General features: G+C 49.5%; 1 protein-coding gene across 1 annotated transcript in view; it reads left to right on the forward strand.

The window, feature by feature from the left end:
• Nucleotides 1–7,721: 7,721 nt before the first annotated feature.
• The window catches only part of LOC142311321 (5-hydroxytryptamine receptor 3A-like), a 75,056-nt gene continuing 66,529 nt past the window's right edge, over nucleotides 7,722–16,248 (forward strand). The window contains exon 1 of the mRNA XM_075349633.1: nucleotides 7,722–7,783. Within this exon, the coding sequence (XP_075205748.1) occupies nucleotides 7,753–7,783 (31 nt within the window). The 5' untranslated portion in view covers nucleotides 7,722–7,752. The remainder of the gene's footprint in view (nucleotides 7,784–16,248) is intronic.

The raw sequence follows: 16,248 nt of genomic DNA on the forward strand, positions 1-16,248 counted from the left end.
AACCTGCATGAGGGGGCACTTTACACCCCCAAGACAACACCACAGAGTCCGCAGCCACGTAGCAAAGTGAGGGCCCATAGCTCACAGGAGGCAAGCAGCCGGAGTGACCTGGTCCAGGCTACAAGCAAACGGGCCAAAAGGAAGGGGAGAGAGGCACCAGCAACTTCCCTGGGCGACCCCAGCAGGGCTTCAAGCAGGGGTTACCCCAAAACACAAAGGGCTAAGGAAGGCGAGTCGGTAGCCACCCTCATCAGTCAGCCTGAAGGACACCTGGTTCCAGCCTGGTTCATCCCAGCTACGCCCGGGTTACTCACCCTGCCACCCTCAGTGAGTAAAACCCTTGAAAGACATCCTGCTTGTGCGTGTGAGTCATTCTGCGACTTGTAGTTCCACACACCTACACAGGGCCCTGGGGCATGCCTCGCTCTCAGGAGGCTATTACAACTGACTGCACCCACTATCAGCCCCAGGCACCCCTAACCTGCAGTGGCGGTCTCCACTGACCGCAATTCTGAGAGTGGCGTCACGACAATCAAAATAGAGGATTTCCTACCTGTGACAAGATCCAGCCGCGTGGAGTCCCTGAAGGTAATGCACAGCTGCACCGACACCGCACCTCGGGGCCCCACATCCTGGCGTCACGAACAGGATAAGGACTAGACCTGTTCAGACAGGTGACCATGTGCCTGGGCGGTCCGCTTGAAAAATTGGAAGCGCCGCCATATTGCCACCATGAAAAGCGCGCTGAAAAACAACAGCAGCCCGCGCTGGGAGAAGTTACCGCCCACGAAGAGGTGTGGCTACCCAGAGATTCCCTGCAGGGTCCTGGTCTCGCAAGTGATGAGAGCGGAGGCGTTCAGGGACGTCGGGAAGGAAAGGGAGCCAGAAGCCTGCTGCTGGAAAAGGCCGAGCAGAAACTGATAAGCCTGCTGTTGGGAGAAGAGTTCAAGGCAGTGAAGGAACTGGCACTGAGGCTGCAAGGAAGAGTCGGAGGCCTGCTGCTGAGAAAAGATCTGCAGAGCAGCGACGACGTGGTGAAGATGGCGTCTGAAGATAGGAGCCCAGAGCCGGGTTCCGCTGCCTGGTGGTCCTGGGAGCTTGCCCAGTTCAGTAACCGACTGGAAGCGAGGATCGTGCAGCAGATCCGAGAGGGACGTGCGGAGCTGCAGGAAATCGCTGAGGCAGTTGAGGCCTATGAGGAGAGAGCCGCGCGACGAGTGCCCCACAGGACGGCTCAGGTCCCGATGGTGGCACCGATGGGTGAGTCCTATATTGCCCCTGCCAGCGCGAGTGCCCCGACCCCTGCTGCCACGCCCGCGGTCCCTGAGGAGGCGCCCGGCGCGGCAACGCTGAATCAGGCCGCAGAAGCGCCCAGCCCGGCCCGCACCGATCCCATCGCAGCTGCGACGCCAATCCAGGCCGCAGAAGCGCCCAGCCCGGCCCGCACCGATCCCATCGCAGCAGCGACTCCAACCCAGGCCGCAGCCACGCCAGGCCCGGCCCGCCAAGATCCGGTCACTGCAGCGACTCCAACCCAGGCCGCAGCCACGCCAGGTGCAGTCCGCCAACCCCAGGCCGCCGCAGCGATGCCCTGCCCGGCCCGCAAAGATCCGGCTGCCACAGCGACCCTTCTCCACGCCACAGGTGTGGCGCTGACCCAGGCCGCCACCATGCTAAGCCCGGCCCGCCAAGACCCCACCGCAGCAGCGACGCTCGTCCGCGCCGCAAGTGAGGTGCTGAACCAGGCCGCAGCCAAGTCAGGTGCGGCCCGCCAAGCCCAGATCGCTGCGGCGATGCGCAGCCCGGCCCGCCAAGAATCGGCCACAACAGCGACGCTGGTCCAGGCCGCCGCCACGCCGGGCTCGGCCCGCCAAGACCAGGCCGCTGCCACGCCAGGCTCGGCCCGCCAAGACAAGACTGTACAATTATCTACCCCGGCCTGCAAGGCCAGAGCAGACACCGCTCCTCAGCCCAAGGAAGTCCCTGCTGGGAAGTCCCTGCTGGGGGAGGACCCCGAATACTGGAAGCTGAAGGCTGATCTAGAGGCCCACTTCCCAAAGGAGATGGTGGACCGGTATCTGCTCCCCCCGCACACCCACAGGAAGACTCCTGCAACATCCACGCCAAAGAGTCCACCGCCCTGGCCTGCTGATGAATATCCATCCCTAGCGCTGCCACAAGAGGAGTGCTCAGAAGAACTAAGGGGGAGGGGAGGCCAGAAAGCTGAGAAGCTGACTCCAGAGCCATCAGCAGTGGATGCAGCACCAGTCCAAGAGCCAGAGATGCTGCCGTACTCCCGCTGGGATGAAGAGGGTCCGACATCCTCCGCTGAGGAAGATCTGTCCAGATACATCACCTGGGAGCCTGCAAGCGGTGAGGTGGCAGTCAGGCAGGACCCAGCCCGCAGGACACGGCGCCGCAGCAGGACAAGGGATCCACCTGCACAGCAGTCTCCCGAGGAGAAGGACGAGGTCACGGCCAGAGACTTAGAGGAAAAGCGGTCCTTGAGAAGAGCCAAATCCCAGGTCAGAGGCCCACTTTGTCGAGGAGTTGTAGAAGACTTCAGTCTAAGGTCTGGATATGGCTTTATAGTAGCACCTGGTGTAAAGGAGGGCATCTTTGTGAACAGAAGGGATGTAAGAGCACATTTACCTAGAGGACATCCAGGAAGAAACCTACAGATAGGAGATTCGGTAGAATTCACAAAGCACCAAGGAGAACGCGGATGGTAAGCACTAGATGTCACACCATGCCCCAGAAGTCCCTACAGTAAACCTGCTATCTCAACAACAGAAGATGAAGATAGAGATACAGAACAAGAGAAAGAAACAGACGACGACAGAAACACAGAAAATGTCAGGTGCCAAAGCCCAATAGGCAAAAGCCCTGGTGGAACGGAGTAGAGAAAAGTAAAGAAAAGTACAGCAGTTTGAAAAGTTTTTCAACGTTCAAGTTTAAGCACGTGCCCACATGAACTTGTGTGAGAAACCCTTTTGCACTTTAACCCATGAACCTTAAGGCTATGAACTGGCTATAGCCACAAACTCTCGCAGTGTTTATAGTTACCCCAGAGGTACAACCACTACCAGGGAGCACGCCTGTTGGTGGGGCCTGGCTCTCCACCACAAAGAGGGTACCTGGTCGGCACCAACTGTGGAGGCCGCCTCTACATCCTGCCAGAAGAGGCTGAAGGCACGGCTCCACCAGGCCAGGTATACCCTGAAACCACCAGACCATGAAAGCCGCCTCTACATCCTGCCAGAAGTGGCTGAAGGCGCGGCCAACGGGAGAGGCAGATTGGAGGAAAGGTCTGGGGAAACGGATGGTCCAGACCTGGTTACCAAAAGAAACCGGTGACCTGCCTCCTGAGAGGGTTTTGGGTGGGTTAACGGACTTGTGGGTGGAGGGTGGTGATGTATGGTACCTGGTGGTTTTAAAATGTTTTACTGTTTTACGCATTTTAAAATGTTGTCTTGCAGCCCGAGGACGTGCTGGTGATAACTAAGGGAAAATGTGGCGCCCCTGACCTGCTCAGGCACCACTGAGTACTGCACCCATGCTGGGGACAGTACAAAACAGGTAATCCAGAAGGCTGACCGAGGTGTGACTACACAGGCGCATAGTGATCAGGTCTCACACATGTACCTTTGGGAGGACCCCTGGGGATCCCAGGAGGGGGCGAGGCCTCCATCTCCACTCAAGGGGTGTGGTAGAGAGCCTGGTTGCTAGGTGACGTAGGCAAGAACAGGAGAGGAGTGAGTAGTGAGCCGAGAGGAGTGGGGTAGTGAAGTTCAGGGAGAGCAGAAGCCGACCCTGGAGCTCGACACCATTCTGACAACGTACGCGCAGTGACTACCGACGGGGGAGAACGGTCACCTGGTAGTGCTGCCCGAAATCCACCCACGGCTAAAGAGAGAGCAACGGAGTGGAGAGTAAGGAGACTGTCAGGGAGATACCAGGCCCAACCGGGTAACAGGTCCCAGTGCAGGGATAGATCCACCTGTCCTTTGCCAAACCTGCATGAGGGGGCACTTTACACCCCCAAGACAACACCACAGAGTCCGCAGCCACGTAGCAAAGTGAGGGCCCATAGCTCACAGGAGGCAAGCAGCCGGAGTGACCTGGTCCAGGCTACAAGCAAACGGGCCAAAAGGAAGGGGAGAGAGGCACCAGCAACTTCCCTGGGCGACCCCAGCAGGGCTTCAAGCAGGGGTTACCCCAAAACACAAAGGGCTAAGGAAGGCGAGTCGGTAGCCACCCTCATCAGTCAGCCTGAAGGACACCTGGTTCCAGCCTGGTTCATCCCAGCTACGCCCGGGTTACTCACCCTGCCACCCTCAGTGAGTAAAACCCTTGAAAGACATCCTGCTTGTGCGTGTGAGTCATTCTGCGACTTGTAGTTCCACACACATACACGGGGCCCTGGGGCATGCCTCGCTCTCAGGAGGCTATTACAACTGACTGCACCCACTATCAGCCCCAGGCACCCCTAACCTGCAGTGGCGGTCTCCACTGACCGCAATTCTGAGAGTGGCGTCACGACAATCAAAATAGAGGATTTCCTACCTGTGACAAGATCCAGCCGCGTGGAGTCCCTGAAGGTAATGCACAGCTGCACCGACACCGCACCTCGGGGCCCCACAGGAGTACCTTCTGATGCTTTGCTACATGGTGTCTGAACCATCACACCCTAGGGGAACTGAATGTATTAAACTCCTTGGCATGTTATGCCCTGTTGCTTATCCTAACAATTTTTTAAAAAAGCTCTTGGGAGTACCTTTTGATGCTTTGCTACATGGTGTCTGAACCATCACACTCTAGGGGAACTGAATGTATTAAACTCCTTGGCATGTTATGTTCTGTTGCAAATCCTACCAATTTTTTAATAGAAGCTGTTGGGAGTACCTTCTGATGCTTTGCTACATGGTGTCTGAACCATCACACCCTAGGGGAACTGAATGTATTAAACTCCTTGGCATGTTATGCTCTGTTGCTTATCCTACCAATTTTTTTTTTAAAAAGCTGTTAAGAGCTATTGGGAGTACCTTCTGATGCTGTGCTACATGGTGTTTGAACCATTCCCCCCTGGGGAAACTGGGTTTTATTAAATCCTTGGTGTTAGCTAGTGGAATAAAGCCTGAGTTCAAGAATTAAACAATTGCCACTTCCACAGTGCTGCATGCTTCACAAACTGCGGTCTAGAAAACAGGCGATGATGCCTCCTGCTCCCAACCTGCTTTTGGTCAGATGCAATCATCATCAACGACATCAGCTTCGATGTCCCAGTGTGGCGTTGATTTGTCCATAAAACATACATTACTGAATCATTTGAATAGAATTTGAATAGAGGGCCACTGGAGCCAAATATGTCCCAAAAAAGGAGGTGTGAGACAGACACCAATATAATGTATAAGTTATAGCCCTTTATAATCGAAAAAGAAGGAAAAATGTAAAAAAACGAAACGTGTGAACATATGCTATAGTTGGTTTTTTTGGAGGTCGGGGCTTGATTTGACATTTTATTACAGTGATTAGGCACTAGACAATGTTTCTTAGCAATTTCCACTCTTTTACTTTGGTTTGAGAGCTGTTCTGGCAACTACATAAACGTCGCGTGCTGCTCTGACCACGTTATGCAAAGACATCAGAAATGCAGTCAAGCACCTTCTACAGGCTGTGCCCATACTGTTTCAACCTTTTCCCATCAATTTCAGCCTTTTCCTCAGTCACCACAGGTCACGATTGGGTCCAACGTAAAATTATTCTGGTTTCCCATAGACTTACATTGGGGGTCGAATATTCGAGAATAGTTGAATATCGGCGAGGTATTCGCCGGATATTCGGCGAAGCGAATATTAGGGTATTCGATCATCCCTAGTTAAAACTAAAAAGGCCATCAGGGTCTTGGGTGGTGCGCAACTAGTAGGTGGCACCCAAAGCTCCAGGTGGAGGGTGGCAAAAGGGTTAATATAGTTTGAAATGTTTGAACTTTTGAAGAAATCTGGTTAAACCTGCAGCCTGCTGTACAGGACTGTTCCCAGGAGGGTGACAGGAGCAGGAAGAGTCCGTGGCGGAGCAGGCCAGGACCCCGTCACTACTGGAACTGGTGATGCTCTCCCAGGACTCTACCATCTGTTTGTTTATCCAGGAACAAAAGGACACCAGAGACTTTGGGTGGAAAACCACTAAGCAGTGGTGCCAGAGACTCTGGGTGGCGGGTGGTAAGGAAGGTGAAACCAGGTTGCAACGTTTAAGGAAATGTGCCTCCTACAAGTGAAGAAATATTTATAAATGTTGAAAATGTTATGCATGTAAAAACTGCAGTATGAGCTGCTTGATTTGCAGCCCGCGGATGTGCTGGATTTAACCAAGGGGGAATGTGACGCCCCTGCGGTAACCAGGTGTCACAAATATAAGGTAACAGCTCGGGTCCTACATGACTGTGCGAGTCATTACACACACTAGCACACCAGTACATTTACACTCGCTGTACCCGGCTGGGAGCCTCACTTAGCCAGATGAGAGGGCTGGGCACCATTAGATAACAGGCAGTCAACTAGGAATAAGAGACCAGACCTGGGGGAGGAGAAAGTGACCTGGGAAGTGTTAGTGGGCAGGAAGTAGTGAGTCAGTGAGGGAAAGGAGTCTGAAGTGAGCAGATGGAGAACGGTGAGACAGTCTGCAGTAGACAGTGAAAGAGGAAGGGTGTCAAGATAGACCAGAGGCTCTTGAGACACATAGAAGGAGAGAAAGAGACTGCAAAGAACCTGAGTAGTAAGAACAGCCACTCAGAGGAGAAAAGTAGCTGCAGAGAAAGAGAAAGCAAGCTCCAAGGACAGAGGGACCTTGTGGGGTGGACATCCAGGGCTCACAGTACTTTGCATGCACGGGGTGCAGATCCCAGAACAGACATGTACTTCACGCCCTCTGTTAACTTTGCCAGGCGGGTGGGTTTCCAGGACTCATCTGCCACCACTAACGTCCGAGACATCAGCAGCAAAGAGAGGACCGGGACACTTACCCTTAAATAGTCCAAGCTGCCTGCGGTAGGACCGAGATGCCAGGAGGACCTCCAAGTGCTCCACGCCAGGGAGGACCCATATACACCAGAGTGTACAGGTGGAAAGTGGCACCAGGTTGGCAGGCATAGCCATAAGGACTTGGGTATACCTGGAATCCAGTACGTTACAAGGCATCGAACCAGTGAGTAATGACCATCAAACTGCCCTCCCTGTCTGGACTGACTTATTGCCGCGCACCTCCACGTTAACCTCTTACCTACCCTTGGGGATATCCCTGCTTGCGGAGGGTTCCACATCCATGCTGCCCCATCCATCATCCCCAGTGGGAACCTGCAGCTGCGGCCCCATCATCCCTGACCGCAAACCGCGAGTGGCGTAGTCGGACTTTATTTTATTTTTCATTTAAAACTGGTCAACGGTGCCCCCAGATCCGGTACCTCTCGAGCTACGGATCGGCCAGATCCGAGCAGCCCCGGGGCACGTCATATCCATAATAATCATTTTTCTTTTAACTCTGAAACATCTTAAATTTCTCTAAAACGTATTAACATCTTAACAGAACAAAACGTTTGCACTTTACAATCATCATGATAAGCAAAATCAATAACACAGAATGTGTAGACAATACACAAGGGATGGAAAATTGCTGCAGACTTATCAGAAGCTTCTCACTGCTCCATATAAATGCACCTTCCTTCTTAAACTGCACACAGCTAGGAACACCAGAACAATGTGGCTGCTGCTCTTATATCTTTTAGCTGGTATGTATATTGCTTTTTATGCTTTGATTAGTTGTAATATGTGGAATATTTTGTTTTATAGCATGCATGAGTATGAGATTGTAAATAAACATCTTAAGGATAGAGCAATCAAATGATTAACATTTAGTATCACAGGTACTAATAGTATTCTCTAACCAAAAAATACGAGAAAAAAAGAGAATAAAAGAGGGGTGGAGGAGGGGAGGGGGAAAGAAGGGGATGTGGGACAGTAAAACATTTAAGTGTCCAGTTTGTAACAACGGTCTTTTAGATTTAAGGAGCTCATTATGAGATATAAATCTGATGGCTATTTTTGAGGGAAAAGGGGTGCACCTCTATTGAGTGTTGGGATATAATTTATACTTGAATGAATTGGAGGGGTAGAGAAGAGAAGGAAACCCATAAGAGCCAATGTTTAGCAGTTTTTTTATTTTCCTGAAGGTTGTAGGACAGAATGAATTCATAATGGAGGTGCGTGTTTACTTTCCCAAGTAGGTCAGAAACTGTTGGGACTAACAGGGATTTCATAGCTACATAGGTTGAAAAAAGACTTAGGTACATCTAGTTCAACCTTCCTCCACCAAATTACGGTATATATTTTGTCACTCAATAGCTGACAATGTTGTGTGTACTGAAAAAATCACCCAGCCCATTTATAAAAAGCTGTTATATTTGCCATTACTACCTCTTGTGGTAGGGCATTCCACAGTCTGACTGCTCTAACTGTAAAGAACCCTTTCCTATTTAGCTGCCGGAATCTCTTTTCTTTCACTCACAGGGAGTGCTCATTGGTCCTTAGTATTGTCTTTGGAAGAAATAAGTCATGTGCCAGTCCTTTATATTGACCACACATGTATTTATACAAATAAATGAGATCTTTTTTCTCTAAGCTAAACAAATCCAACTTTTTCAACCGGTGATCATATGTGAGGCCTTCCATTCCTTGTAGTAGTCTAGTTACTTGCCTTTGAACTAACTCTATCTTCTTAATATCCTTTTTAAAATGTGGAGCCCAAAACTGGATCCCATATTCTAGATGTGGCCTTACAAGTGATTTATAGAGGGGTAACAATACGTTGGGATCACGGGATCTAATCTCTCTTTTTATACACCCTAAAATCTTGTTTGCTTTAGCAGCTGCTGCTTGACATTGAGTGCTGCTGCTCAGCTTATTTGTAACCAGAATACCCAAGTCCTTCTCCTGTTCTACAGTTATGCAGCTATAGGATTACTCCATCCTAGGTGAATTACTTTACATTTATCCACATTAAATCTCATTTACATCTTATCTAGATCGTTTTGTAATATTCTTCTATCAAGGTCTGTTTTTAATATCCTACATAGTTTAGTGTCGTCACCAAAGACTGACACTTTACTATCCATCCCATCCACAGGGTCATTAATAAAGAGATTAAAAAGAATCGGTCCTAGCACAGATCCCTGCAGTCCCCACTGCTGGCTTTAGCCCAATTAGAGAATCTACCATAATGACTACTATTTTTTTCCTATCTTATAGAAAATTCCTTACCTATCTGCTTATACTTATCACTAGTCCTTGCTTCTGGAGCTTTAGTGTAAGGCTATTATGTGGTACAGTATCAAATGCCTTAAAAAGTTCAAATAAATCACATCAGCTGCATTACCAATATCCAGGTTTGCACTTACCCCCTCATAGAACCCCAACAGGTTGGTTAGACACGATGTATCTTTCAAGAATTCATGCTGTTTGTCAGTTATATTATTCTCTCTAATATATTGTTGCATGTTGTTGCTTAAAATGCCATTGAAAACCTTGCACACCACTGATGTCAGACTTACCGGACGATAATTGTCTGGATCCAACCTCTTACTTTTCTTAAATATCTGTACCATGTCAGCTATTCTCCAATCATGAGGCACCAACCCTGTTAAAGAGAATTTAAGAAGATGAGATACAGCGGTCTGTCAAATACTGAGCTCTATTCCCTCAATATCAGTGGATGAATGCCATCTGGCCCTGGGGGGTTTGTCAATGTTTAATTTAATCAGACGCAGGCATACTTCTTCTTGTGTTAGTTATATCGGGGGAGCTTTGATTTTTCACTTGTTGAATGATCCCTGGAACAGTCCCTTGGTGAACACCAATGAAAAGTGTCTGCTTAATATCGCAGCCTTTTCTTTGTCCATTATAATTATCCTGTTATAATCTTTTATGGGGCGATACCATCCTTTTTTCCTTTTGGTATTGATGTATTGATTACAAATTGGGGGGTTTATTTTAATATCTTTAGCGATTTTTGTTTCAGTAGCTAATTTTGCTTGCTTGATTTCTTTTTACATTTCATATTGAGAATTTTTTACTCCTGAAATACTATTTCTGTATTCTCAGCCTTCAAGAGTTTGGATGACCTTTGTTTTTGCTTTATTATACTTTGTACTGTCTTATTTATCCATTTATTTCCACTTAGCTGCAATACATTGTCTTGCTAGTGTTAGTATATGTGTCACTACTACCCTAAGATCTGGGGGTAATTGTCCAATTCATTGTTTAGCACAGTCAGAGCAGGATTGAGGTTAAATTGGACACCTCTGATAGAAGCCATCATTCTGAAGGTTTGTGCTCAAAAGGGCTGAATTTTTAGGCAATACCACCAGGCATTGTGGCGCCCTGGACAAGCCAGGGGCCACAGGTAACAACACGCACACACCCCCACCCCCAGCAGTTCACACAGACATCCCCAGTGAGACCTGATTTCTTCCTCGGGTTCAGACAGACACACCAGGTGGGCGGAGTCAGGCAGATGGAGACGCCCACCCAGGAGTCTGGCTGGTCTGAGGCAGGAAACAGGTTCAGACAAGTCCAGGCAGAGGAAGAGAGAGGAGGTCTGCAGAGAGGCAGACGCAGACTGGGGCCTAGGTTGGAGCCTAGGGCCCTCGTGTAGCAGTCAGGCAGATGGTAGTGGCCGTCTGCGGGAGCCGGGAAGACAGTCTTGGTGGAACCGTAGGTAGCCGGGGCTGGGCGGTGGCCCACCGGTACCGAACCGGGGAGCCAGTTGGAAACCGGAGCGCAGGAGGAGCGTACGGAAGGTGCAGGAAAGGACTTACATTACCAACCTGGGGTCAGGGGGAAAACACCGCAGCCGTCTGTGGGACCCGTCCATCCAGCCGTTTGTTTGACCAGAGACTCTGTGAATTACTGGCTGAGTGAGTACCACCATGCCGTGCGGCACAGCGCTGCCCCCGCGACCCTGCACCTCACCAGGCCCCGTAACCCGCCTGCCATCCATCCCTACCCCTCACCGGGCCCCGGGACAACCAGATCCCCTACCCACGGAGGGGAGAAACAACATCCAAGCTGCTCCCTGTCATCGCTCCCGGGATCCCCGTCCAGAGCAGCGGTGGTGTCACAACCTCACCACAACCGTGGGTGGCGTCACGGACAATAAATCCCCAAAACCATCCCCCCTTTCACTCACGGGCGAGGAACGCCGCTCGAGTCCCCAGGATCCGGCCCACCGCTCGAGCCACCACCGAGCAGCAGCAGCAGCAGCCGGACCCGAGCAGTGGGTGAGCGCAGCGTCCCCTCCTCCGCCCGCGACAGCATGACTTAGGGGGGCCTTACACGTTGCGACATCGCTACCGATATATCGTCGGGGTCACATCGCTAGTGACGCACATCCGGCGCCGGTAGCGGCATCGCAACGTGTAAATCCTAGGTGCTACGAACGAGCACAGAAGCATACAATATCACTTATCTGTGTAACGTCGTTCATTTCCATAATGTCGGTGTGTCCGCAGGTACGATGTTGTTTGTCGTTCCTGCAGCTCCACACATCGCTGTGTGTAAACCCGCACGAGCGACAAACATCTCCTTACCTGCGTCCCGCCGGCAATGCGGAAGGGAGAAGGTGGGCGGGATGTTACGTCCCGCTCATCTCTGCCCCTCCGCTTCTATTGGCCGGCCGATTAGTGACGTCGCGGTGATGTCGCTGTGACGCCGAACGCACCTCCCCCTTGAAGGAGGGATTGTTTGGCGGTCACAGCGACGTCGCCGACCAGGTATGTGCGTGAAGCTGCCGTAGCGATAATGTTCGCTACGGCAGCAATCACCACATATCGCATGTGCGACGGGGGCGGGTGCTATCGCACTGGACATCGCTAGCAATTGCTAGCGATGTCGCAGCGTGTAAAGCCACCCTTAGGGACCCTCTTTAATAGCAACCCTTCCAACATAAAGGACGATACTAAAATGTACAATGAGGTAGTTTAGATGGGATAAGGTACCATCTCGTGTTTTTTTTTAATTGCTGTAGGTGATTGATGCAGGTAGATATTTTTTGTGCCAATAAGGAGGCACTGTGCCATTGTTGAAGTGAGTGTGAGATGGCTAGATCCCTTTCCCATTTCTCCATGTTTGCGGATGGGGCAGGAATATTGAAAATGTCTTATCTAAAGCTATTGAAAGAAACAATGCCGGGCTAACTGGAATATTTTGGTAAGTACGTCAAAAGGAATAATATGTGAGCTTTTAAATATGTCAAGTCATAGTCTTGATACCATTTTCTTCCGAACTGGAAATATTTAAATACGGGATCTGATATTCTACTGCTTTAATGGAAATCTCTGAAGGCGTAAAAGTTACATATATCCTGGACCAATAATAAAGGAGCGAAGCCATGATAGGTAGACAAGGTTTAAAGAGCGTGGGTTTAATAAATTCTATATCGAGGGTTAGTCTAGTTGATCTCTTGTTTGCAAAGTATAATTCAATCTGTGAGGGTGGTCATTTCTCCACCATTCTTTGGCTGTTTGCAGGATGGCCGCTTTGTCATATGCTAGCAGATTGAATACTTCACAGTGTTGTTTGCTATATGGGTTAAACAACGATTTGCACGCGATTCTGATTTTTTTAGTTGCCCAGATGAATTTCCTAGCCAACGTCTGCAATGTAGCCATCATTTGTACAGTGTTCTTAAAGGGAACCTGTCAGCAGAAATTTCGCCCAAAACCTAAAAGATTCCCCCTCTGCAGCTCCTGGGCTGCATTCTAGAAAGGTCCCTGTTATTATTGTGCCCCCTTTCTGAATAAAATAAAGACTTTATAAAGTGGTACCTTTTTGTATGCAGATTCTGTAAATGTGATACGGGGGCGGGCTGCCTGATGGCCGTTATTCTGCCTCCTGCCGCTTTAGGCCGTCCCCCATCGCTCATTTCCATAGCTGTGGACGCCGCCCAGTGTTCCACAGGTCCCCGCGCATGCCCAGTGCCTATCTCTCGTGGATGAGCACTGTGCCGCCCAGTGTCACCGCTGGTGACGTGCGCGCAGGCTTTAGATTATGGGCGGTGCTGTGATGTTTATTACCAAGCAACCGCCCATAATCGCGGGACCGCGCTTTCCCCTCAGCCTCCTTCGTTCTGCGCAAGCGCGGTGCTGCTGACCTCACGTCACCTCCTTCCCATCTTGCCCTGAGGCAGGAAATAGATGGGAAGGAGGTGACGTGGCGGTTGCTTGGTAATAAACATCACAGCACCGCCCATAATCTAAAGCCTGTGTGCACGTCACCAGCGGTGACACTGGGCACAGTGCTCATCCACGAGAGATAGGCACTGGGCATGCGCGGGGACCTGTGGAGCACTGGGCGGCGTCCACAGCTATGGAAATCAGCGATGGGGGACGGCCTAAAGCGGCAGGAGGCAGACTAACGGCCATCAGGCAGCCCGCCCCCGTGTCACATTTACAGAATCTGCATACAAAAAGGTACCACTTTATAAAGTCTTTATTTTATTCAGAAAGGGGGCACAATAATAACAGGGACCTTTCTAGAATGCAGCCCAGGAGCTGCAGAGGGGGAATCTTTTAGGTTTTGGGCGAAATTTCTGCTGACAGGTTCCCTTTAAAGGGATACATCTAAATATGTAAAGGATTTTGGGAAAGAAAATCATTTTAAAGGCGTGAATCCTTGCAATCCAGGACAAGGAGATTCCCCACAGTCTTTCTAGTTCCAATTTAAGGGATGTGAACAAGGAATCCATATTTTTTTCCAGTATCTCTTGAGAGGATGCAAGGGTTATACCTAGATATGGGATGCCTCCCTCTAACAATTTAGAGAGGAGTAGAGGTTCTAGTTTGAGCTTAGTTTGCAAAGGCATATTAATAGGAAAAATGACGGTTTTAGAGACATTAAGCTTATAGTAGGAATTCTCAGAGCAAACAGCTAAAGACGAAATAACAACGTTCAAGGAATTATCAACTTCTGTACAAGTTACAGTGCTGCCCATCATTATTGGTACCCCTTCACTTATTTTGTAGCGCCCCTGAGCCACTCAGGGCACTACCAGGAACTGCAACCTCTTGGGGATGCAGGATCTACCCCCTGGGACCTGGAGTACCAGTGCCGATATCACCAAAGCACAACCAAATTCTAGTTCTCCACTCTACACTGGGAATAATGGGTTAATCTTGTAAGGGGATGGTCGCCTAGAGGTAGGAACGAGTCCCGGGCTTAGCAAGCCTGGTGGGAGGAGACAGTCAGTCGAGAGTCTGGTGGCACACAGAGCGGTGTGCGGACGTGCCTGAGCTGTGTCCATGCAAAGGTGACCCCGGGGGCAAGGGAGAGTGGTCGCTAGGGCGGGTATGGACAGGTACCGCTGGGACTGGAGAACGCACGGGGCACAGGGCCCTAGATCAGGCGCCGGTTTTACACGGCTTGATAATCACCTGCATGGTGAGGACACCTTCATGCATTTCACCAAACCAAATAATTCGGGGGCATCAACAGTAAACTAGCATCGGGGTTCGGACACTTACCTCCCCACAGGGTCCGCAATGCCCGCCGTACGGAGAAGGAGACTGTTACCCCTAAAGGGACAGTCGGGCCCCAAACCCTCCACGCTACGGGAACCCAACCAACAGAGAGTGTCAGGGACAGAGCAACCTGGGTCACTACATTAGCACTGATACTCCATGGGACCTGAACCAGTAATCCAGGGGTCTGAGTGAGTAGAGACTGTTCATTACAACCTGGTGTGGTCTCCGCTATTTCCCTTCACATCTCCCAGGCACGGCTCTACCTGCGGAGGGCCTAACACCATTGCTGCAACCACCACCAGCCCTGGGAGTACCCACATTCAGCCGCTGCAGTTCTACACCCTTAACCGCAACCTACTTTAAATACCCCTTTTTACAGGAGAAGCCCCAGGGCACGGGTGCAGGCAATGGCCACCAGAGTGACATTCCCATTTGCAACCGCCCGGGACCGAGTACCCCCTTCCCGGGGCAACACAATTTCATAGTGTACAATATCTTCAACCACAGTTATATCCTCAGGACTTTTTAATTAGTGGTCCAAAGTAATACAACAATAAAACATTGTTTGTCAACTTACATGTTGCAATTTCAAAGAAGAAACAGAATAAACAGCATGTGCAGCAATAAAGGCCCCTAATTAATACTTGGCTGCACACCCTTTGCCAATGATGACAGCCTCCAAACATTTCTTGTAGCCATCTATAAGCTTCTTGCATTCCTCAGCTGGTATTTTCTCTTCCTTTGCAGTTTGTACAAGCTCTTGAATGTTTGCAGGGTTTTTTTTCCAATGACAGATATCAGCTCACCCCAAAGATTTTCAATCTGATTGAGGTCAGAACTCAATGCTGTCCATTTTAAAATAGTTCATATTTTCTTTTTCAACCATTCCTGTGTACTTTTGCATATGTGCTTTGGGTTATTGTCTTGCTTGAAGACCCATGATCATCAACTCAAACCAAGTTTCTTACACCAGGTAAGAGATTTTGCTCTAAAATCTCTTGAAAATTCTCTGATTTCATTATTCCTGTGATATAGGCATGTCTTCCAGTACAAGACACAGAAAAATAACCCCACAGCATTATGGATCCTCCACCATGCTTAACTGTTGGTAGGGTATTCTTTTCCTTATAAGCTTCATTATGCCGTCTGTAAACAAACTGTTGCTTTGCATTACCAAAAAGGTCTATTATTGTTTCATCTGTCCACAGAACATTTTCCTAGAAGGATTGTGATTTGTCAAGGTACTGTTTGACAAAGATGAGTTGTTCCTTTATATGTCTTTTCTTCATCAATGGTTTCTTCCTTGGCCTTTGCTGATAAAGCTCTGCTTGGTTTAGTGTGTGGTATATGATACTTGTTCAAACCATGATTTCAGACTATTACAGGTTGGCCTTCAGGTCTTTGGATGTTTGACGTGGTGTTTTTAACACCATTTGAACAAACGTTCGTAGACATCGCTTGTAAAGATTCCTAATTCACCCACGTCCAGGGAGGTTCTTGATGGTTCCATGGTTGGGAAACTTCTTAATAACATTGCCCACTGTTGAAAGTGGGATACCAAGGTCTTTGGAGACGGCCTTATACCCTTTGGAAGTCTTGTGTTTGCTAATAATAGCAGTTTTGATGTCCTCAGACAGCTCCTTTGTCTTTAATATTGTGATAAATGAACAGGGCCTACC

The sequence above is a fragment of the Anomaloglossus baeobatrachus genome, chromosome 5 (assembly GCF_048569485.1).
Source record: "Anomaloglossus baeobatrachus isolate aAnoBae1 chromosome 5, aAnoBae1.hap1, whole genome shotgun sequence".
Classification (NCBI taxonomy): Eukaryota; Metazoa; Chordata; class Amphibia; order Anura; family Aromobatidae; genus Anomaloglossus; species Anomaloglossus baeobatrachus.